The sequence below is a fragment of the Coccinella septempunctata genome, chromosome 2, assembly GCF_907165205.1.
Source record: "Coccinella septempunctata chromosome 2, icCocSept1.1, whole genome shotgun sequence".
NCBI classification, from domain to species: Eukaryota; Metazoa; Arthropoda; class Insecta; order Coleoptera; family Coccinellidae; genus Coccinella; species Coccinella septempunctata.
The window spans coordinates 13433280-13457924 of NC_058190.1; the positions used below are offsets into that span (position 1 = coordinate 13433280).

At 34.8% G+C, this 24645-nt stretch overlaps 1 protein-coding gene across 1 annotated transcript in view; it reads right to left on the reverse strand.

Annotated features, from left to right (window-relative positions):
* Positions 1-24645, reverse strand: part of LOC123306801 (guanine nucleotide exchange factor subunit Rich) — a 45682-nt gene continuing 21037 nt past the window's right edge. Inside the window, exons 12-21 of the mRNA XM_044888950.1 lie at positions 15490-15637; positions 15322-15431; positions 15136-15267; positions 9904-10143; positions 8453-8567; positions 8119-8389; positions 7641-7903; positions 3994-4531; positions 3751-3939; positions 1-1485 (exon numbers count right to left, since the gene is read on the reverse strand). Coding sequence (XP_044744885.1) covers positions 1152-1485; positions 3751-3939; positions 3994-4531; positions 7641-7903; positions 8119-8389; positions 8453-8567; positions 9904-10143; positions 15136-15267; positions 15322-15431; positions 15490-15637 — 2340 coding nt within the window. The 3' untranslated portion in view covers positions 1-1151. The remainder of the gene's footprint in view (positions 1486-3750; positions 3940-3993; positions 4532-7640; positions 7904-8118; positions 8390-8452; positions 8568-9903; positions 10144-15135; positions 15268-15321; positions 15432-15489; positions 15638-24645) is intronic.

The following is a 24645-nucleotide window of genomic DNA, read 5'->3' on the forward strand; positions in this document are numbered from 1 at the left end:
TTAGAAGAAAGTCTTAGTAGCTTTTAATGAAGGTAAAAGTTTCAAAATATCAGTACAAGATCCGATACTCCCTCTAATACAAATCTATATGAAATAATAACAGAACTGTTCCATTCAACTTATCAATAAAATGTAGAAAAGAACATTTTGCATCAAACCTCAATGGAATAATAAATGTCTTTTCTTACCGCTATCTTGATTGCTATCACATTTATTAAAGGAATAGGTTGAAGTTATTGTTTCAAAATGTAATTTTTATAATATTACATATAGAGCAAAATGTTAGCTAAATCATTAGTGGTCAAAATGCAGTAGCAAAATGATTCCTTGAGATATTTTGTTATTTCATTATATTCCCATGATTTTTTCCTTCACTCCCTAAACATACGGGGCCCTCGATCGAATTTTCAAAGTCGTTGGTTTGGGACAGGCATAGTGTTTCTTACAGCCGGTGTGTACAAAAGTTTGCCTGTACGACGGTAACCAACATCAACGACGATTTTGACAATTTGTTATAGTGGCCTATGCTAACGAATCTCATTAGATTTTGAATATCGCATTATATTCTCTATCCAAATCAACCATTTAGTGGTGAAAATATGGATAGTGCAATAAATAAGCGAGTAACTTAGAGGGTGACTTTCTTTTCCAGTTTTCCACGCGAATAAAAAAAAATTCAAGACGTTATTCTTCTCAACAACTAGGACTCTTTGTTTCAACATCTCATAGAATAAGTTTTCAATATTTGATTTTAATCAAACAAAATTTCTGGATTATGATCATTATAAAATTAGGAATGCGTCATCAGCTTTCATTGTGAATACAAATTATATTCTATTGATCGTTGTCATGAATGCTTCACATGATTCCTATTGAATATAATAATTTGTAAGTTATAACAGTCGTAAACATATTTTCAATGAAATCAATTCTCATTTTTCATTGTGGATGTAGAATTAAAATAAAATGCATTAAACTCTTTTACAATTTGCTACTGCTTGGGAACAAAATGGAATATTTTTCATACCTATAAAACAAGTAAAAAAAAATAAAAATCGATATTGACAATTGAATATCAACCTACATATTCTACAACCAAAAACAAGATATAAAATATGAATATGAGTACAACAAAATATAAATAAAAAAAATTATGATATATTACAACCTCTACCATCAGATGTGTCCTCATTAGTGGAATCACTCAGTCGTTCTTCTTCTACAGAATTCTGTACAATAATTTCATTGAGCTTTTTCTCATTAGCACTAACAAAACTATCTTTTTTAGAACCATGACTAAGGTTATCTTGATTTGTACTATTATGGCGAGATCTACTCGAGGATGGAGGTGACGATTTCTTCAAGGTAGCTGTGAGAGCTTGCTGATATTCGACGATTTGCTGTTGTTGGTGTTTTGTTGTGAGTATTTTCGTCAGGACGGAAATTTGATTTTGTATGGCTAACATGAAGGTGCGATAGGCCAAACTGAAAAATATCAATTTATGTTTCATTAACAAGGATGAATAAATGGAAGATCAAGATAAATGAGACCAAATCCAAGCAAGTTGACTTCACACTGAGAAAATAACGTTGTCCAGAAATTCGAATTAACAACAAAACAATTCCCCAAACTTTAAGCGCAAGACACCTCGGATTTCACTTGGACTCCAAGCTTACCTGGAAAGAACACATATGAAAAAAAGGAAGCAAATGGAATTGAAAACCAGAGAACTACTCTGGCTGAAACGTAGAAAGTCGAAATTATCTATGGAAAACAAAATTCTCCTTTACCAAACAATTATCACTTCGATATGGACATATGGTATAGAAATTTGGGGTTGGGGTTGTGTAAGCAAATCCATTGAAACGATGCCAGTTCAAAATATTGAGGATAATAGCCAACGCACCATGCTATGTCACCAACCAAACTTTACACGATGACCTGTCAATCCCATACATTGTGGATGTTATGAAACGGAGAAACCAACATCATACAAAACTAGAAGGGCATCCAAATGATCTGCTACAGTCGTTGCTGGAGAAGCACGAACCAAGAAGACTACGAAGGCGATGGCCAGCTGATCTAATATGATTTTTTACGAGAGCTCCACAGTGGGAAAGCCTCTTCAGCTATACAGGGTGATTCATAACTATTGGGACATAAGCTGAGGGCTAAGTATAAGTTCTTCACATCGAAAGAGGTATATAATGAAATAAATAAACTCAATACACAAAAAGCACCTGGTATTGATGGAATAACACCAAAAATGATGAAGGAACTGCCCAGAAAAGGAGTAGTATTGTTAACATACATTTTCAATGCCATATTGAGACTCAAACACTGGCCCATATCACTGAAAACCGCGGAAATTTTGATGATTCCGAAACCAGGCAAAGATCCACATGAAGTAACATCATACCGACCAATAAGCCTGCTGCCTGTTGTATCGAAGATACTGGAAAGACTACTCCTAACTAGAATATCCGCCGAAATCCCGATCGATCATTGGATACCACCACATCAATTTGGATTTAGACAAAACTGTTCAACAAACACATCTTATAGCACATTCAATAAACCAAGCATTTGAGCAGACTTTTTAGATATGAGTCAGGCATTTGACAGGGTCTGGCATGATGGATTGTTAAACAAGATCAAAAACATTTTTCCACAGAAGTTCTTTGATATATTAAGGTCCTATTTCACAAACAGACAGTTTCGGACCAGAGTAGGACAGAAAGTATCAGAAAAATACAGCATACAAGCTGGGGTGCCACAAGGGAGCGTACTGGGCCCATTACTGTACCTACTTTATACCTCGGATCTACCAACATCTATCCACACTACAACTGGAACATTTGCCGATGACACAGCTATAATGGCATCACACGAAGACCCAGCAACAGCTTCAAACCTCGTTCAAGAAAATCTAAATGAAATACAGACTTGGTTGAAGAAATGGAAAATAAAAGTCAATGAAACTAAATCCAAACACGTAGATTTCACGTTAAGGAAGGAACGATGCCCACCTATTCAACTGAATGATACAACAATTCCACAGGCTACAACAGCAAAATATCTAGGATTCCACTTGGACACTAGGCTCACCTGGAAGGAGCACATAACCAAAAAAAGAAAACAAATTGATATTAAGATCAAAGAAATCAATTGGCTAATTGGAAGAAACTCGAAATTGTCACTTGAAAACAAATTACTTCTGTATAAGACCATAATTAAACCAATTTGGACATATGGAATAGAACTCTGGGGTTGCGAAAGCAAATCTAACATTGCTCTGATACAAAGAAGCCAATCAAAAATACTGAGAATGATAGCAAATGCACCATGGTATGTTTCCAACCAGACGCTACATGAAGACTTAAATATTCCATACGTTAAGGATGTTATCAAACAGAGAAGCCAAAATCACCATGATAGGCTGGAAGGTCACCCAAACAGCACACTACAACCATTAACATCAAACACCCTACCAAGAAGATTGAAGAAAAATTGGCCAGCTGACCTAATGAGATAATGAGCATCTCTCAGTGGAGAGAAGCTTTTCATGCTGCTTATTGTAGTTGTTTTTTCTTTTTTTTTTCTCGCAAAATTTGAGAACAAATTAACTTATAGAATGAAATTCTGATTGTGAATTATTTTGTTATAATAAAAAAAAAGTATTATTACTGTATTCAGGAAAATAACGATATATTCTTGTCTACCTTTTTCATTTTCAATGTTTCACTCACCATTCTGTATTGGTCCAATAATGGAGCAACAATAAATGTTGTCTTAGTCTTGTAACTGATTCAATTGATTGATCTGAAGATTTAGCAGCATTCACAGTTCGAACCACTGCCATAGCATCTCTGAGCAAAATAGATATCAATAAAGACCACTCCAGACAACTTGCTTCCAAAAATAATTGTAACAAATACCTGTAACAAGGCAGAAATAAATATACAAAATACTTTTTTGAGAAACTGTCTAACCTTAACTGCACCTCAGATTTATGATTACCCCTGCCCCCAGATTTCGCTAGGTGTTCCAAAATTTGAGAAGAAGGAATTTCCCAATTCTCAGTACTGAAAGAATCCGACAGATCCTTTTCGTCTCTCAAAGTAGAACTCGATTGACTTGTTACAGATCCAGCGACATGTGAAGGAAATTCTGTAGTTTTTTGTCTCAAATTGAGAGTCCCACCAAATAAATCATTTTTAGTCAATGTTGAAGTGCAAGGAGGGGTTTCTTGCTGAATTTGAGTTTTGGCACACATGGTCACTTCTTCTTGGATTTCATGGTCACTACCTACATTATCAAGTTCCTCAATTTCTGTACCTACTGTCTGACTTGATATTTCATTTGTGTCCATTTGTCCTGTAAGCCCCGAGTAAGGTTGTCCTTGAAAGCTCATATAACCGCTATCTCCCACTCTGCTCGAAACATTCAAATAATGATCAACGTCTAATTTTAATGCTTTCAAATAGTCCGCTATGTTGGAATTCACACTATCGGAAGGCGACTGAGGTGCTAAAATAGAATAATGGTATGATCATGGCTTATATACTTGTTATCGGACTTTCACAATACAGTTACAAGGTGATTCTAAAAGTACAGTAAATTTAAATGCAATAGTAAGGTAGTTGGTTGCCAAAGTTTCTCTATGATTTGTTCGTGTGGCAGAAGAAATAAAATCGAGGAGACCTTCGCGTTTTGTTGTGAACATAAAAAAATAATATGCCCCAGCAACTGAAATTACCAGTTATCGGTCCATTAATTTTATCGCATAGATTAGCTTCCGATAAGTGAAGCTTAGAAACCGGTCATAAGTGTTTTAGAGTTTTCGATATACATACATGGATTTCCAAACTAGAAATGAACCATAATTAACTAGCAGTGGGTCATAAAACCCTGATTGCTTGATCAAAGATTCGACAGTCACTCAATTTTTAGAATGAAATATGAAATGTTTCTATTCCTGTATATATTGGAGAAGTAGATATTGATTATTACTAAAGGGACGTGTACAGTATATAGATCATAATAGGCAATATAGGATAGGCAAATCATATTTCATAATAATCTATATTTTTTCACATCAGACCTTTTTTTGCATCACTTCAATTATTTATTCATAATATGTTATCGACACATTGTTTTTTCCTAAAGAGTTCTATTGTGATATACAATTAACTTGTGCTCTAGTCCTATCTCCTGAGATAGAACCTGTTAGATCAAACCTGAGGCGATCAATCCCAGCGCCTGCAATTCTACAGCTACACGTCAGCGCAATGAATCAGTAAAGAAATGGTACAGTGTGGCCCGTTTAAAATTCCCTATCCCCTTATCCGAGAAATTGTAATAGCTACAAAAACTAGTTCCACATAAAATTTGTTCATGCTCTTTCGAACTTTCCTTTTCTTATAAAAAAATTAAAAAATCAATTACAGACAGGGTGGTAACAAAAAGTTACCTTTTGTTAAATGGAACATCCTGTATATTTGAGTAGTACTTGAAAAGACATTTTCAAAAAGATAGGTCGAAGAGGGTCTACGATTTTTTGTTTTTGACTTATAAGCATTTATCTGTCAAAAAGTGTCCAACTTCAAAGGCCTGTAAAATATATTCTATGGAGCATAGAAATTCCTACGTGGTGTCAAAAACATTGTAATTCATTTTTTCTTTTATTAATACTTAAACTTTGAAATTTGCGAACAAGTAATTAGTGTTGCCAACATTTGAAAATTGTAATTTTTCTCAATTTTTTCAAATGGAACAACCTATATATTAATACAATTTCGAGTAAAGCTTTCCAAGAGCTATTTGATGATATAGCACATCATGGGTCTCCTGGTCATAGCTTAAGAGTTACAAGTAATTTACTTGGGTAAATCAAGAATATTGGTATAATTCAGTAATGAATGAGTAAAATCGTATGCATAGCAACATAAAAAAAATAATTGTCAAAGCTGGAAATGTCAGCTCTAGATTATGGAGATAATTTTTGTTGCTATAGTAATGCTTTCTATATAAAAATCCACTAATAAGAATCAAATTACATTTTTTTCAATATATATTGATTTTAGCTCTTAAACTAAGACTAGGAGACCTATGAATATGTACATAATCAGATAGCTCTTGAAACTCTCTGTTTGAAAATGTATTAATATATAGGGTGTTTCATTAAAAAAATTGAGAAAAACTACAATTTTCAAATGTTGGCACCACTGATTAGTTGTGGTAAATTTCAAAGTTTAAAAGTATTATTGAGAAGAAGACTAAATTACAACTTTTTTGACACCACTAGGTTCAATAGAATATATTTTACAAGCTTTTGAAGTTGGATACTTTTTGACTCCGAAACTACTCCGAACATAGAGAATGCCACGAGACAGAAGGCAAACGCCCAGTGCGAGAATAATTTCATTGAAAGTGATAAATTATCGAATGCTCATATGGACCGCTTTTTGAAACAATTCCTAGTAAGCTTCGTCATTAGAGTGAGGACTGTGAATTCGTGGCAGATGACTTAAAAATAAGCTGGGCAAATCAAATATGAAACGGTCCAGTTGAATATTGCATAATTTTTCACCTGTAATAAAATTATTCTCGTATTGGGCGATTGCATTTTTATAGTCCTCTTCTTTCTCATGGCGTTCCCTATGTTCGGTGTTAAATTTTCGTAATCTGCATAACTGATACAACCGTTCCAGTTCGGTTGGTAATTAGGTACCTACATTTGTTTAGTAATGAATCCCATACATGATATTATTTGTTCCTTACCGATTAAAAGATAATAATCCAGAAGACAATTCTCACGATTGGCCGCCCGATGCCAATGCTCAACCTTCTAGAATCTGATAAAAATACGGCTTAACATGATTGCAAGATTGGTATGGCAATCGTCAATCACAAATGTGATTGTGCGGTAGCAATTTCAATTTCATTTTATTTTGTTGGCCCCATTTACTTGTTGGAGAAACCAGAAATAGTGGATGAAAATCGAAATGGGTTATTCAGATTCGAAAAACTCATCCTCTGGTATTAAAATACAGTTCCAGAAAGAGCATAAGACAGTTTTCTGAGGTTGAGAAAATTAGAAAAGAACTCTGGATCTATATATGAAAATGCAGTCTGCAATGTCATTGAAATTATATAATTAAGATTAACTTGAACCTTCTACAGGCAGTTTTTCACGTTAAATACACTGACGAGCCCACAATATTTTTTTTTCATTTCGAATCATTAGGCGAACTTTCGTTTTTTTTAATGCAAACTTTTATTGAATTTGTTATTTTTTATTTGAAAAGAACTCTTTTTTCAGTATATTTTACGTATAAAAGTGTCTAAGAAAGTTCAAGTTTCTGATGTGTACTTCAAAGACAAAAAATTTATGAGAACTTCTCGAAACGTCAAAATCTGCTTTTGCTGATAAATCAAAACGAAGAATCGTAGGAGGCTTCAAATTTCACCATTTTGTTTCTCTGAAAAAGAGATCGTAAATGTGTCATCTGTTTTCTTCTAGCTCTTATAGTTCTCGAGATCCCCTCAGTAGACAACAAATTTTGCCCACTCTGTAGTTACTTTAACCATAAAAAAAAAACAGTCCTCCTATCCCAACATCTACAACTCCACTTACCTGATGTATTATCGGTAGCAGTAATAGTGACACTCGGATAAGGCCATTCAAAATCATAATGGAGTTTTTTGAAAGCCGCAACAAAATCATCAATTTTTGCGGCACGATCACGTTCCTTAGCCAACCAGGTAACTAAATGGAAATCCAAATGAGCTGCGAAATATCCTAAATCAATCAGATGCTGACTAGAAAGCAACCTTCTCGCATGTTTCTGTAGTATAACATCAATAAAAAACTCTTCTGCGGAGGAACCTCCAGAAGCCCTATAAAATTGATGGTTAACTTTTCATGCGCGTAAACAATTTCTTATCAGATAAAGGGGTAGTTCCGATATTCCCGAACAGTACTGCCATTATTCCCAGAGACGATGACTATTGACCTGATCGTTCCGGTTCTATTGTTAATTCGAATGCGGCTGTAACACCAGCAATATCGGAACTGGCCCTTAATTTTTTTTAAATATGAATTTCTAACATACTTCACTTCGCTTTTAGTTTCACCAGAGTTAGGTACCGACTTCTTCCTTACACCTGACAGAGTTTCAGATATGGAATTCACATTAGACATATTGTTACTGGACAATTTAGGAGATACTGTTGTACTAAAACTCCGAACTCTAGGACCTTTTACATTTCCCAAAACTAATGAAATATCCTCTGCATTCGCAGCCACTGGGGGTGTCTGGGGTGGCAAACCCAACTTGACGGGTAAAATGAATGAATTTCTTGGAGATTCTACATCATTCGGATCTGAAATAGTAAATTTTTTTATAAACCGCAACAGTAATAACAAATTCACCATTGTATACAAACCAATTGCTCTTAGGAACCGAACTAAGTCTTTAGCTATTTCCCATTTTGACTGATCCAAAGCTGTATTTAGAAGTAGGGTGGCGTATTGTCGACTGACTGAAGAGGTCTCTAGATTCTGAAAAAATTAACATAATCCAAATTTTACAATAAATTTCCAAATTCGAATAATTTTATTCATTTTAAAAATATTTGCGTAATAGGTAAGACAAAAATCTCTTCGGCAGATAAAATTCACCTAAATCCATTATCAACAAGGTTTTGATTTAGATGTCAGAAACCATGGTGTGTCCACTGATAAGTTTTTGCACGTAAAAAAAATCAAGATCTCACACGTAAATTCATAATCGATAAAAAAATTTTGTTTGTGTGTGTGTAAGGTGTCGAGCCCAATTTCGGCAGTACTATGCGTATCCACGATGTTTTCGAGTTATTGAAATTTTTCAACAAAATTGTGAGCACGCTAGAGTCCTGTTTTGAATTTATCGATGTGAAATTGTGTTCGTTACTACTCATCTGAAGCCCTATAGAATTTGGTCAGAATGGATCCAGCCGCTATCAATTTTTTTTTTAATTTCGGGTCCATTTGTAGAAATTTTTTGCTCATCAGAATTGAATGGAAAACCATAAGAGAACATTATTTTTCGGAAATCTATCCCACGAAAGAAATTTTTGAAGGAAAATCATAAGGGGTTTTTATTTTCATCAGCTAATGATAAAGTTATGAGATCAAAAAAAATTGTGTGAGTAACATCTACTTAGTGCTTCATATTATGTATAGTTTTATGACTGTGCTTTTTAGTGCTTTTTAGAACCCGTAAAAAAAATTAAAAACTCTCAACTCGTCATCCTCTTTCAAAGGCTGTATCTTGGAAGGGAGGTCGATTTCGAAAAAAAAAAACTATCCCTGCTTATTTTCATCGGGGAATCATCTCCCTAAGTCCTTCGCATTTGTTTACAGACACCCTGTATATGAATCTATGCCACTGACCGGCGATGATTTGAATTCTGTAAAGTTGTTTTTGTTCTTGAATTATTCGTCAAATTGGATCAATTTTAAATGCTGATTAATATGATCTGAATTTGAATATTTCTTCTTTTCAAATACTTTTCTAGATTATAATTATACATAGAATATAAAATACTATACCCAAAGTCTTTATATCTTCAAGTTCTTTGATTGAAACTACAGAAATTATAGAAGAATTTTTGTTACCAGATATTAAGCTGCGTATGGACTTTCAAAGCCTACTGTCAGTCATTCTTGAATGGACTACAACAATTTCCATTGATAAAACTAGTGCGCACCGAGCGCACATTCTGAACTCATTTCATAGGATCCAAATCCACTGGTTTCACCAATGGAATCAGATATAAGTTTCGGCAGTGAAATTTTAAGGTATGAACCAGCATCGAAAAAATTCCTTATTCTAGAATCTATCAGCAAAATTCACCTGCAGAATTATCAGATATGATGCAGCAGTGTCCAATTCTCCCTTCGTCATGCACTCTTGAAAAAGATCTTTAGGTTTCCCTGCTGCCGAGAATAGGTATGGCCAAAGAGCTATTTCTGTTTTTCTAGCACACTGAACAACTGTTTGCAAATAAACTGGAAACTCCATAATAAATTCAATAACACTAGGTAACTGAGCATCTGGAATTGGCTCCTTGCTCGTTGCTTCCTCTTCTAATACCTGCAAATGGATTAAGTATTACCGATGTATTGATCTATGTACATAAAATTACTTCATAGAAGCACCTACCCGTTAGTTCGCTCTGAATGAGGTAAAATAAGCTCATCATTGATTGAAGATACGTGATGTTTGCGATCACTCTTTTTATCATCCGTATTCAAGATAAAGGGCGTTGAAGGAAAAAAATTATAATTTTTTTTTACGATTGTGCCGAAACTACTGGCAACATTGTAATGAAATTTTATACAAATAAAGCAAAGAAGGCGCAGATGGAGTAAATACTTGGTACTAGGGTTTTGCTTCCACTGATATCACACTAGCGCGCATTAGCGTAGATAGGATTACAAATTTCTGTTTAGGTGAAAACAGAAAAAATGGGAGGTAAGATGTACAATGTATATTTTCAACCAGAATGATGTGACCCGACGAAACTTTGTTTTTTAACATAATTAATTGATCAGAAACTTCTACATCCAGAGTTATGAAATCAAATTTATCAAAATAATATCTGGTATAGTGTACGAGAACAGTTAGAGCTAACATATAATTTGAAGTGCAACAAAAACAATATAGTTCTGAATTTCAAAACTCAACGCATATGGAGATGAAGTTAAGAAAAAATGTCGCTATATGATTATCCCACCAAAATGCACCTGTGGGAACACACATCGTTCGCTTTGCAGCTCAGAGAAAACCGTGGATCAACGGTTGCGTTTTTTTTTTGCAGACTAGGGTTAACTCTGTTGTGTTATTTTTGACATCGAGTGTCAAATCAATGCATTACACAGATAACACTACACGCCGTCCTGCAAAACAAACGAGGTAACAGTAGGACAACTAACTCCGTGAGTATATAAAAGTTTACCTGAATATCATTTGGGAAAGGGACGAGTATAGATGAATTTTCGAAGCAATAAATATGTGAGAAGAAAGCATAAGTATGAACGGAAGATGTGTAATTTATGAACAAGTATTATAGTGGAAAGCGATTCAGTTTTTCTAGATACATTTAGTAAGCATGATTTTTCAAAAAAGTACCTTCGAACTTGTCAGGAATGTGGTGAAAACCAATGTATTAATTAAATTTTCAACAATTCTAGGTATACAACATAGTTTTCCATTATTACATTTGCTCCTTGTTTAATTATCTCGTTCCCAATGAAATAAACATACTCTAGAACAGAGGGTGCCCAACCGGTCGATCGCGGCTATAAGTCCAGTTGATCGAGACAGTGATTGTAAGTAATACGAGGAATAGCCAGGTGCTTCTATTACCACCCCATCATGTACTTTTTCATTTACAATTTTGAAAATTTTGTAACTGGTAGATTTCGGAGGGTTTCCTCAGTAAAAGGTATATCTTGAGTCTCATCAAGTTGGCCACCCTGCTCTAGAAGATTTAGCGAATAATAATTCACATGCATACTTGACCTTGAGGTACTTTATAAATTGTACTTTGTAAAATCGGAAGACTCTTAAACACTTTAGGCGAATTTTGGCGCTGTAACCACAGCTTACTATAGTTATGGTTATGTGTGACGTCATAGTTACTGATGACATTTATTGGAAGGTGTCAACTGGCAGTTCTGTCTGATTTGTTCGATTAATGGATTTCCAAATAAATAGGGAACTCTAACGATTTGTCAAAATCAGCTAAGCGTTCGCTGTCGTGGGGCACACAAGCTTTTCCCTCCATTGATTCGCGTGCTGTTTTGGTCGAGTATTGTGATTTTTGCATGTTTTTGGAAAAAATTTTCTTCCCGATGTTAGATTAGAGTGATAAGACTATAACTTTCTCAGAAATAACTCTTTATAGTGATAATAAAAAGCTTTGTGTGCCCCACGGTAACGAACAATCAGCTGATTTTGACAAATTTTTAGAGTACCCTATTAATAAATGGAGGTTAGAGGAATAAGGAAAGAGAAACCATATCAAAATATGTTTCAACAAGGAGAAGATAAATACTTTTATGGAAAGTACCAATTGATAGAAGACTTGTTTATCCCTGCAAACATTGGTTTATGTGTCCATATCGATGAACATCTGATAATCTGAATGATATGGAAAGAGACATGGAATATGAATTCAAATTCACACATATCTTTCACCAGTTGGGAACTTAAGCTTCATGTTTCTCAAATAATGAGCAGCAAAAATTTTTATATCAGTAGTGATAGGTGAAATTCAAGGGCCAAGGAGAACCATTTCAATTTTTTACTCTCTCAAACGACACGAATTGAGAATACCATTGCTTTGTTTAAAGGAAGATCTGTAATATTAAAAGTTATTAGTGACCGTGCCTTTTAAAATACCCTTTTTTTACACTCCTTTATATTTGTGAGTTTGTTATAGATAAAAATGATTTTACATTGAGGATTCATTATTTCACTATCTACACATATACTTTTCCATTTGATTGTCTAGATACTCATTAATTCATATTTTTGCTTGACATAGTATATGGACCCTATATACTATGTATATAGGGTCCAAAAAGCCAAATAGCTTAGGGCTTTATCAAGTCTATCAAAGCAAAAAATCATCCAAAAAGTCTGAATCCGACCAAGACCTCAGCATACTTAGTAAATAATAATTCATAAGCTTAAGAATAATCAAAATTACCAAATTCAAATTTTAAGTTTTGCTTAACGAGTGAAAAAATTAGTTAAACGGATTATTTTCCCAGTATCCTTATTATTTATTATCTGTCTGGTACAGAAATTAGATTTTATTTATAAAAATAACGTTATATCGAAGAGGAAGGTTAATCTTTGATTATAGCATCCATCTCTTCGAAACTTTGTGAATCCCACACAGAGATTCTATATCTCTGATCCCACATAACATCAATGGTCCAATATTCCACTTCACTCATTGAAAGGAGATAGAAATACATACCACACATACACACATACATTGAACTCTATGGGAACCCATAGAGTTCAATGACATACCACGCCATTAACCCTACTCAAGAGGAAGTTTACGTGGTTAACTTCGTGTGACGTCATTAAAACGTCATAGTTACATGGTTATCCTCGCCAAAATGTGGTTAACCAAGTAACTACAACCTAACCATAGTTAATCACTAGCGCCAAAATTCGCCTTTTGAATATCTTTCAAACTTTTTTGTTCCTTTAGAAAAGAGGACAATCATAGTACGCAAAGTTCGTCGCATACAATGATGTATGCGATTTCTGTCCGTCAGTACGTTCCGATTCGGGAAGATGGACGAATTCGATTAGTTTTATTTTCTGCTTATGAAACTTCTATCTTAACTGGAAAAACAGAGCATGTCAACCACTTGTTTTATAACAGAGATGAAAAAAGAAAGTACCAGATGCTTTTCCAAAAAAGGTTGAACCAGATAAATTTTTCGAGTATTTTAGGACCCGACCAGCAACGTTTGAATTTATACTGACAGGAATAGAAAAATCAATAATTATTCAAATTCACGACAATCCGTTTTTATCAGTCTCTCGTTGTCCATGAAGAAATCCACATTTAATCGCACGAAACACCCAAAGGGACCTAAGTAGACGCAAATTCTTACCAAAAATTCAAACTAGTTTGAACACAGGTTCCGTTCATATAGAGACGTATAGGTCGCACCCACTGTAACCACTCTCACTTGAGAATGAGGGTTTGTTTCCTCCTGCGGATTCGTTAGTCAAATTTCCGTCCGTATACTCATCCATAATAACCATAGTCTACGAGACATGTAGAAAATTTCTTCCAATTAATTTTTATTTTTAGGTAGAAGTATTGTTTGCGAATAGGGAGTTTAATTCCAGGATATGCTGGAAAACACTATCCTATAATGGCTAACTATGATTGGAACTTCCAAAAGAAGTGCCCGACTAAAAATTTAGTGGGAAAGTACTAGCCTAGCCATTTACCTTTTCGGTGGATCCATATTTTACCACTGATACAATTAAAAAAAAACATAAGAGAAAAAATCAATATAACTAATCAACGTGATTAATAGACCGTTATGATGTTGGCTCCAAGAACGACTATTCCATCACGGTCAATACCAAAAACGACCGATGACACATGTCGCTTCTGTCAAGAAGCCACTGAAACAGCCAGACACTTGTTATGCGAGTTCGAAGCATCGGAAAAGTGTGGGATCCTTGGAAAAAAAAACGATTTATTTTAGGATAGAAGGAAAAAACCTGAACAGTAAATTAATGCATTATTTTATGCATGTTACTGCCAATTTGTCGTTTCCAAGAAGTATCCCCTTTATGTTTCAGATTTTGTGCCCTTGTCACTTTGAGTAGTACCTTAAGATATTTTACTCTAATAACAATCCTCAAATACAGAAAAACAAATTTGAAGTCTGTCATCGTCTTGATTGTAAACTTTTAAACGGGTTTGAATTATTATTAATTAGAGACTAAACATTCAAAAATCAGTGTTGAAAATAATGAATGAAAAAATTATTTATAAAGTACCACCAACCTGTAAAATTCTCGGTAAAAGTCTTCTAACCACTATTAGTACATTATTAATTATTATTCTCAATAATTTTCGTCCAGATAACCTACATCAATGCTTACGACACCAGTTATGTCAATTTAACTTGAACTAAGAATACAATGACGTCATTAGCTAAGAATTGAACATAATTCTTGAGGTTGGATTAATTAATCAAAATTTCAAGTGAACTTGAACAAAACTGGATACTCTGTGTACCGTATTCGGAATATTTTAATTTGAAAATTATGAAGCAATAACCAATGCTGGTATAATGAAATTATTAATTATTATTTTTATTCATTAGTAAGCATTATGTGAATTAAAAATTTTTAGTCGCGTAAATGAGACTCATGTTAAAAATTGGAATTGAGGGATTTCCTTTCTTGTAATAATTCTTTTCTTCAACGGCCTCCATCTTGAATATAAGGATGGCGTTACGATAATTTTTTACCAAGCAAACCCCAATTATTTTTTAGTTTTCTACCTATCTGTCTATATCAACATACCTCATGTAATAAAAGTTCCAAAGAATGGGGAAAATATGGTAAACTCATGCAACTTCTAGCTATTTCCCAGGCATGATAACCCAAATTTCTCCTGATCAACTGCCTCAGTATTTGATGAAGATAAACCTGGCTCTTGAAAGAAAAATTCATCAATATTATGAGTGTTCACAAACAATGATAACTTACAGTTCTTTCAAGAACACTGAAAGGTAAGGAGAATGGCGTCATTGCATCGGACAAATAGAGGACTGTGTCATTTTCTACTCCCAAAATTATAGCATCTTCAAATAATATTGCTGTAAGAAAAAATTTTTAAATGTTGATATCATTCTAGATTCACACTTTTCGTCTTACCTAACGGGTATATTTTTAGGTGGAACGGTAACATTATTCTCTTGGACATGAATGTATGACCTTTATCTTTGTCTCTTGGGTATAGTGGTAACCATACTCTCATACCGTGTGATCCACAAAATAACCACAGAGCTTCAGTCAGGTGGACCTGATTTGATCAAAGAATTTTCAGTTCATGAATTATGGCAAATGTTTATTTTGCATTTCATTGAAAGCTTATAAACAATGACAAACACAAATGATAAAGAATACTCTCATGGAAAAAAACAAAAATAATAATTATCATCATTATCACCTTATAAACAAAATATTTGAAAGAGGTGACTTTCCTGACCTTCTGAAGGTATCTATTATAAAACCACTATTTAAAAAAGGTGACAAAAAAGAGGTTATTAATTATAGGCCAGTTTCCTTGATCAGTACTGTAGCAAAAATTGTGGAAAAATTCATCAAAAAACGTCTCACGAATTTCATGGATGTTCAAAATATATTCTCCCCAAACCAGTTTGGGTTTAGGACAAACAAATCCACCGAAGATGCTATTGTTTATCTTACAAACAACGCCTACAAAGCACTAGATCAGGGGCAATATTCAATTGCAGTGTTTCTGGATGTGTCCAAAGCCTTCGACACTGTAAATCATCAGAAACTCATTGATATCCTGGAGGATCTTGGCGTGAGAGGAATTGGTTCGAAGTTGCTAGCATCATATCTTCATAATAGGAAACAGTATGTCCAGATAGACGACGAAAAGAGTGAACCCCAGAAGATAACAACTGGGGTACCCCAAGGAACTGTTTTGGGCCCACTATTATTTTTAATTTATGTTAACGGTCTCTTTTCATTGGAAATAGATGCTAATATTTCATCATTCGCGGACGACACCGTAATTCTCTTCACTGGTACGACATGGACACAAGTTAAGGAAAAAGCAGAACTTATTATGGAGAAAATAAGAAACTGGTTCTATGAAATGGACTTGACACTCAATCTAGATAAGACAAAGTTCATGACGCTTTGCTGCAGTAAGTCCAATTTGCCAAACATCGAACACCTAATGTTGAGAGGAGAGAATGTAATAGATTATATCGAAGGTGTAGAATCATATCCCTATTTAGGAGTTGTGATAGATAGGCATTTGAAATGGGATATTCATATTAATCAATTAGTGAAAAAGTTAAGATCGATCCTGTCCACCTTTAAACATATGAAAAAGATTCTTGGAATTCGTGAGCTCAAAATTCTGTATCATTCACTGGTGGAGTCTCATATACAGTATGGCATTTCGGCTTGGGGAGGGGCATATAATTGTCATAAAAATCACCTTAATGTGATACAGAAATATTTTTTGAAGATTATTTATAACAAAGATCGTTCCTACTCCACAGAAAAACTTTTTGAGGAAATACCTATTTTCGATGTGTCCAGGCTTTACTGTTATAGAGTTGTATGCTTGCAATATAGGAGCAAAAATGCCCTGAAGCCAATTGAGCATGAACACAATACCAGGTACAGAGAACACAGTCAATATGTGACTGACAGAGCGAGGAAAACCGTGGGACAGAGATCGTTCCACTACATAGCTCCCAGATTGTTCTGCCAGGTTCCGCAGCATATAAGAGATGTTAACAACTTTTCTTTGTTGAAAACTAAACTAAGAAGATGGCTACTGAATGTGAAAGATGAGAGTTTGAAGTTGTTCTTCTAGATTTAAATGTATTGGTCTGTTTTAATAAGGGTTTTCTTTGTTAAATTTTCAATTTGTGATGTTATTCATGTAGGAGAAGAGTTGGGTACTCCCATAACAAGTAAATCACTTTACTTCATGGGATTCCCCGGTTTATTTCCGATATGCATTTGCTGAAGTATATTCGTTTTTTTCTTTTAAATTGTATTTTTTTTTTGCTTTTCTGGAAATAAATCTTTATTATTATTATTATTAATATTAATTATTATAAAATAATTTCTCATTACTCCCGTAGTCATCATATGCATGGTGGTGTGGCAGCCGCTGTTAAAAGTTCTCAAGCGGGTTGTTTCGTACATAGAAATGACATAAGTTCAATGTCTGTGGAAAAGGAGATCGAGGTATGTGCTATACAGTCGAAAAAATTGAAGTTAATAATAGTAACAATGTATCGTAATCCAAAAGGTAATATTGAAACGTTTTTTGATGTGACGGCTAATGTTTTGGAGCGGGTTCATGTGTGTAATTGTGCTGTTTTGTATTGGGAGATTTTAATATAGACTTTTTAACAAACAGTCCAAACAGATCAGGAGCTGTTGATCTTTTCTCGGCTTATGGTCTCCGCCCTGTTATTAATACAGCGACTAGAGGCAAGGCATGCTTAGACAATGTCTTTACCAACGTTGATAACTGCTCGGGAGGTGTTGTTGATTTGGGATTCTCTGACCACAGTGCTGTAGAGATTAATTATGATTTAGAAGGCAATTTGAAAACTGCGAGTAAGATTAGAGTGTGTCAACCTATCACTCAGCAGGGATTATATATGCTCAAATTCTTAGTCCGTGATATATGTTGGGATTTCATTGATTGTGAGGATATCAGTATTGATGAAAAATTCGAAATGTTCATTACAATGTTGAAAAACTGTGTAGATTTGGCATTTCCACAAAAGAGATATAAACATTCTGTTGATACGTTGCCAATTTCATGGTTCAATGATGGTTTGAAAAAAATGAGGTTATTGTTACAGTTTTATAGGGAAATAGCAACAATTGATAGGTCACCAAAAGTTAAAAATATTTATAAAGATTATCAGAAGCTCTATCGAGCTGAACTTAAAAAGCTAAAAAGGAATATAATGATAATTATCTCCAGAAACAAAACTATTGTCCTAAAGCGATTTGGAACTTAGTGCGAAATAGTACTAACTTATCGAATAAACGGGATAAGAGTGATAGCCGGCTTTCTCCTGATGAACTCAATGATTTTTTCATCAAGGTGCCTGAAAAGATTATAAACAATATTCCGCCGACTCAGAAATCTTCTTCTGATTTCATTCGTGAATACAGTTCTGGGAGACCCAAAAAGGGTGCTCATTTTGCTTTTTCCCCTGTATCTGAGGTCAAAATAAGAGATATAATTATGTCACTCAAAAATAAAAGTAGTCGAGACTTCCATGGATTCAGCAGTAAAATGATCAAAAGTTTAGTCAATGAAATAATTAATCCATTGACGAAATTGGTCAATTATTGTATAAGAGATAACATCTTTCCAAAGATACTCAAATTTGCCATAGTAGTTCCTGTGCATAAGAAAGGTCCAGATGACACCGTAGACAATTATAGACCTGTATCCATTATATCAATTTTCTCGAAAGTTTTGGAAAAAGTTATGCAACAACAGCTAACAGCATATTTTGAAAGCAATCTTCTCCTCAACAACTCTCAGTTCGGTTTCAGAAACTCGCGCTCCACAACATCTGCTATTGCTGAACTGATGAGAGTAATAAATGATGGTTACAGTGATGGCGAATACATTGGGGCACTTCTTTGTGACCTGAGCAAGGCTTTCGATTGTCTTTCACGAAAACAGCTTCTGGAAAAATTGAAATTTTATAAGATTGATCAAAGTGCGATTCTTCTGATCGAGTCCTTCCTTACAGACCGAAAACAGTGTGTAGAGCATGGAGGTTATATGTCTAAAATGTGTGATGTAAAGTGTGGTGTTCCCCAGGGATCAGTTCTTGGGCCCCTTCTCTTTATTATTTACATAAATGACCAAACAGTGACCACGAAGCTGACTACATCATTTTTGCCGACGACACAACGGTATTAAAAAAGGCTAAATCCATCGAACTTCTTATGGATAAGATGAATATTTCGTTCTCTGTAGTTTCAGACTAGTTTCACAGCAATCAGCTCCAGTTGAATGTAGATAAGACAAAGTTTATGTATTTTTCAATGAGAGATATGGAGGGAATAGATGCAGAGGGTCCGGTTAGGTTCCTGGGTGTTAACATCGATAGTAAATTATCTTGGAGCTCTCACGTAGATAACGTCTGTCTCAGTGTATCGTCTTACATTTATGCATTGAGGACCTTGGCTGGAGTGGTATCTAGTAGGGTATTGTGTAGTGTTTATCATGCATTTATAGGATCAAAGGCGTCATACGGAATTTTGTGTTGGGGCCATGATCCTAACGTAAAGCGAATATTTGGTTTACAGAGAAGAGCTATCTGGGTAATGAGTCAACTTGGTTACAGAGAAGACTGTAGAAATGCTTTCAGAGAAAAAAAAATTCTCACACTTCCGTGTTTGTATATATTTCAATGTTTGTTGTATGTAAGGTCTCATATGGGTGAATATAGGACAAACCAAGAAGTTCATGATCATTGTACACGTCAAAGGGGGCAGATATATACCGACTTCCACAGGATCAATAAAGTAAAATGTGGGGTAACGTATTACGGGCCGAAATTTTTTAATAGGCTGCCCACTACAGTAAAGATGGCTACATTAGGGAAGTTTAAAATTATGGTGAAAGAATATTTACTGCAAAAATGCTTTTACTCAATAGAGGAATACCTTTCTTGTGATTTTTCTGATTTTCAGAAGTAATGTTGTTAAAAATTGGAGTAATTTTTAACCCAACTCTATCAGCTCGGTGCACAACTCTATCAACTCAGTGACTACGTTTATCGTTACATGCTTCTGTGAACGTAACCTTTAAATCGCTGTCAATCAGCTGTTCAAAAGAACCGGTGGAACCTGTTGAATCTGCTCAATTCAATTCATTCTCCTTAGATTCTTCGTTCGCTCAAGTGAATTGGAACTTGGTGTGAATTCTTAACGTGATTTTTTAGTGCACTCTCAACTTTCTCAGTCTGCTCAAATCTAATAATATTATTTTATATTATAATAATCAATCGATTAATATCTCAAAAGGTACAGTACTTTTTTCACTCAACAAAAAATGTAATAATTTTTTGCATGTGTCACGTTAGAATATCATTCTATATAATTTTCCTCTCAACATTCACTCCATCGCTATGCATTTTCTCACAATTACATTTGAAATATTCTGCTCTACACCTCTATATCATAATTGCATGCATATTTTCTCAATTTTCTCCAAATCTCTCAATCAACCACGTGCTCAATGTACCTAACTGCTTCAACCTCCTCAAAATGCATCGATATTCCATTCGCTTAAAATCACATCATCTCGAAAACCACTCACATTTTAATTTCTCTGATTTTAGCACCAAGTTCACATTTCACACCACTCTATTAGAAGCTTATATACTTGTATTCACTCTCATTTTGTATACATGTCACCTCAGATTAACTTTACACCTCTTACGATCAGACTTCTCAGGCCTCTTAAGTTTCAGGTACCTCTACGCTCAAGTTGGACACTTCGAAGGCTTCTCATAGACCAGATCGACATCCATCTCACTACACTCAGAACTCTGAATAATGGAATACACTCAATCAACTCTCTTGGACAGACTGGTTTGTGATAACGCTCGAGGAGGTCCAACCTGATTTCAACTCAATAAGTATAATTTATTATAAACTTTCTCATGACTCTATTACCTGAAAATTATGATGCCTTATTTCTTTTCTCTAACGTTATGAACTGCTCTTCTTGTTTCATCTCAATTATGAATACTATTCATTAATTCTTTCTACGTTTACAATATTTCATTTCTCTACATTACATTTGTAACACAACTCACCTCAATTTATGTACTCTCATAAAACACCTTCTGCTTTTCTAATAGATTTGCTATTCCTGTAAGCGTTGGTAATCATCTCTCTCATTCTGTCTCATTACACCTGTCTCACTACATTACATATCTCTAACTTCTCAAGTTGTCACTGCAACCTTCTGTTTTTCTGATAGCGAGACAGTTTATGAAATCGTAAACTCTATCACTGTAAACGTTGTGCTTGCATGATAACACTCACATCAATTCATAACTATCAAGCTCAATTATTATGCAACTCAAAATACATAAACACGTTTTGATGTAAATATATCTCAATTCTTATCAAACACATAATAATTGATCTTGTTACTCGATACATGAAATTCACTCAACCTGCTCTTTCTCTCAAGCAAATACAACGTTGATTTTCTCATTGAAACATTTCTTTCAAATTCTCTCAATAACTTCTCAATACTTGTAAATAGGTTCACTCTGTTTAGATGTTGTATATAATTTTACTTCATGCGAGTGTCTATTTATTATGTGACGTGTTTGATATACAATAAAGATTTTATTTTACCATCTCCAACTCAATCATTTGGTAACAGTCCACTTTTAAGTAATTGCCAAAAATCTCAACACCCAGATTTTTGAAGAAATGTATTTTTTTTTTCATTTTTTGTTGACGTATGTAAGCATCGTTAGTATGTATTAGCACGAATAAACTATTATTATTATTATGTCTTTAGCCTTGTGGCTTTCACACTCCTCTCCAGAGGAAAATTCACTTATCCCAGATATCTCAGATATCAAAAGGATTAAGCTCTGTTGGAGCCCTTTCCAGGTTTTCGGGCTCGTGGTGGTGGTCGGGTCCGGGTCGCTCCTCGCCTCCCTGCTGTAGGTTGGATTCCTGCTCCACCCGCACTTCCTGTCGGAGCAGACGGTGTTCCTCTGCATTCCCCATGTACTTGCGTACAGTTCTCGCCGTTCCGAGCAGTACCGCCTTCTGCATGACTCTATAGATATTTTCGTCCAACTGAAGTTTCCTCGAGTTCTCTAGTAGTTTTTTCGGTATCAGGCCTGTAGATGAAATGACAATAGGGATGGTCTTGATATCTTTCAGCTTCCACTGTCTTCTGGTTTGTTCCTCGAGATCTCTGTATTTTGAAATTTTTTCAGTGTGCCTATCTAGAAGATTGGTATTATTTGGAATTGGCACGTCTATGAATAGTGCTCTGTCCTCATCCTTATTGAGCAATATGAGGTCTGGTCTATTGTGGGTTATTTTTCGGTCTGTGAGAACCGTGCGATCCCAGTAGAGCTTGTGATGTTCGTTTTCCAGCACAGCATCCGGATGGTAATTGTAATAAGGAACCTTTTTCGAAGTTAGAAGTTGGTGTTTTAGTGCCAATTCTTGGTGAAGAATCTTGGCAACAGCATCATGTCTATTTTTGTACTCCGTGCCCGCGAACTTCTGACATCCGCCGGTGATGTGCTGGATTTATTATTATTATTATTATTATTATCATAAAGAGAAATTCATGGCTTTGGATAGTTGGATGTAATAAAAATAATAATAACAATAAAGGTCTTTTTTCAATTTCATGAATTAGAAATAATCAATCAAATACAAAATGAGGCAAAAAGAAGTTGAAAAGGCGAGATACAGCACGCTTCATCCAGCGCACTGTTCAATCTAACCCATCGATTCATTGCTTCCAATTGAGGAAAAAAAAGTAGCAACATACAGCTCATAACAATTATTAAAAATAAAAACAAGTACTTAGTGAAACCACCCAAAAAAAAAAACAATTTCAAGTGAAACGATTTTTACATACATCAATCCGCGAAAACAGTGTTTTGTTGAACCAAAAGCTTGCTGAATACCAAGGCTCGTAGACGACTCAGATTACTGATTTTTATAGATACTAATTTGATTTGATAAGTGGACAGTGGCTTCAACATAGTATAGAATACGAGGACAATGTGGGATATTGCAATAAATATAATAATAAGATCAATAATTACAATCACACTGATGTAAAGATCTTTCTGAAATTATTGTAATCTGGCGAATCATAAAGGTTTTTTACGCAAAGTATCCACTAAAAGTATCTGAAGAACAGAATGCGATATTTTTCGAAAATTTCTAGATAATAATGAATGGCCGAAATCTATTCAACTGAAACTGAAATATTCTGTGTCTTTGGTCGTTGAGCCAAAAAAAAAAAAAAGACACGACACAACAAGAATATTATCCATGCAGAAAGATTGCAAAGTAAGCAGCAGGCTTTGCATGAGGTCGCCATAGCCAGTTGCGTATCCAGGAGAGGAGCACGAGAGCACTTACCCCCAAGACCTCATCCCTCGATAGCACCAAATTTTCATATGATTTTTTGACTTATTCCCGAAAATTTACGGCAGTGCATTCGAATAGTCCACCAAAACTCGAATCAGTAATTACGACTAAGTATATATATTGTTCCAGATTTTCGTGTTATTATTTCTATTATTGACAGGTAACCGTTGTTTTACTAGATCATGAGAATAAAAGAAGCGTAAAGATTCCAGCGCTTTAGCAGAAAGAATGTTTGTTTTTTTTATTAGAACAGAAGGTTGGGTTGGGATAAATAAGGGGGCGGAGTTGTGCAACCAAACTTGAACCTTAGATCCGCCCCTGGCCATAGCATTCGAATGAGTACAGCATGAGGGATTAATATACAAAAAGAGATATGCATCGACGAAGCGGGTTTAGCTTTTAGTTGGTCGGGAGCTCAGGACAGTAAGTAACCCCACACTTGTTCTCCAGCATGGGGTTGGTCTTTGCGATTATCAAATCGCTCTCTGAAACATTTGTTTTACTGTCGAATATTTCCCACTGCTATATCAAAAAAAAGCATGGACTAAATTATATCTGGTTATCTGAAAGCAGGAGTACCCCAAGAGTCAGTACTGGGTCCTTCCTTTGCAGTAATTATATCCATAACGTACCGAAGAATTCAAGAAATATGTATCATTATACAGATGCACACTGGAATATTTGTTCGTCATCGCAATATAGAAGATATACAACGAAGAATACAAGAAGGTGCTGATGAAATAAACGACTGAAGTATTGCATAAAGGTACTGTTACACATGCTCAATAGTCGCACGAGAGTTTCGAACACTTGCCGACTAGTATAATGTGTATCGAAATTTTGCCACTAATTAGCAAGCGACGGAATAGACCATCGATAGATTTTGCCGTAAAAGTTGTACGAAATCAAGTTATTCTTTCAAAAATGGTTTCACAAAAGAAAATTAATACAAGGTGGACAACCTTTTGAAGGGTAACTTAATTTTTTCAGATGGAACAAGTTCTATATTTTTCTATTATTCGCTAGCTCTTTCTCTCCTGATCTCGGATATGATGTATTTATTGCTCTACCTATCTTATTTTGAGTTTCAAATTTTAAGAATCACCTGAGGAGCTC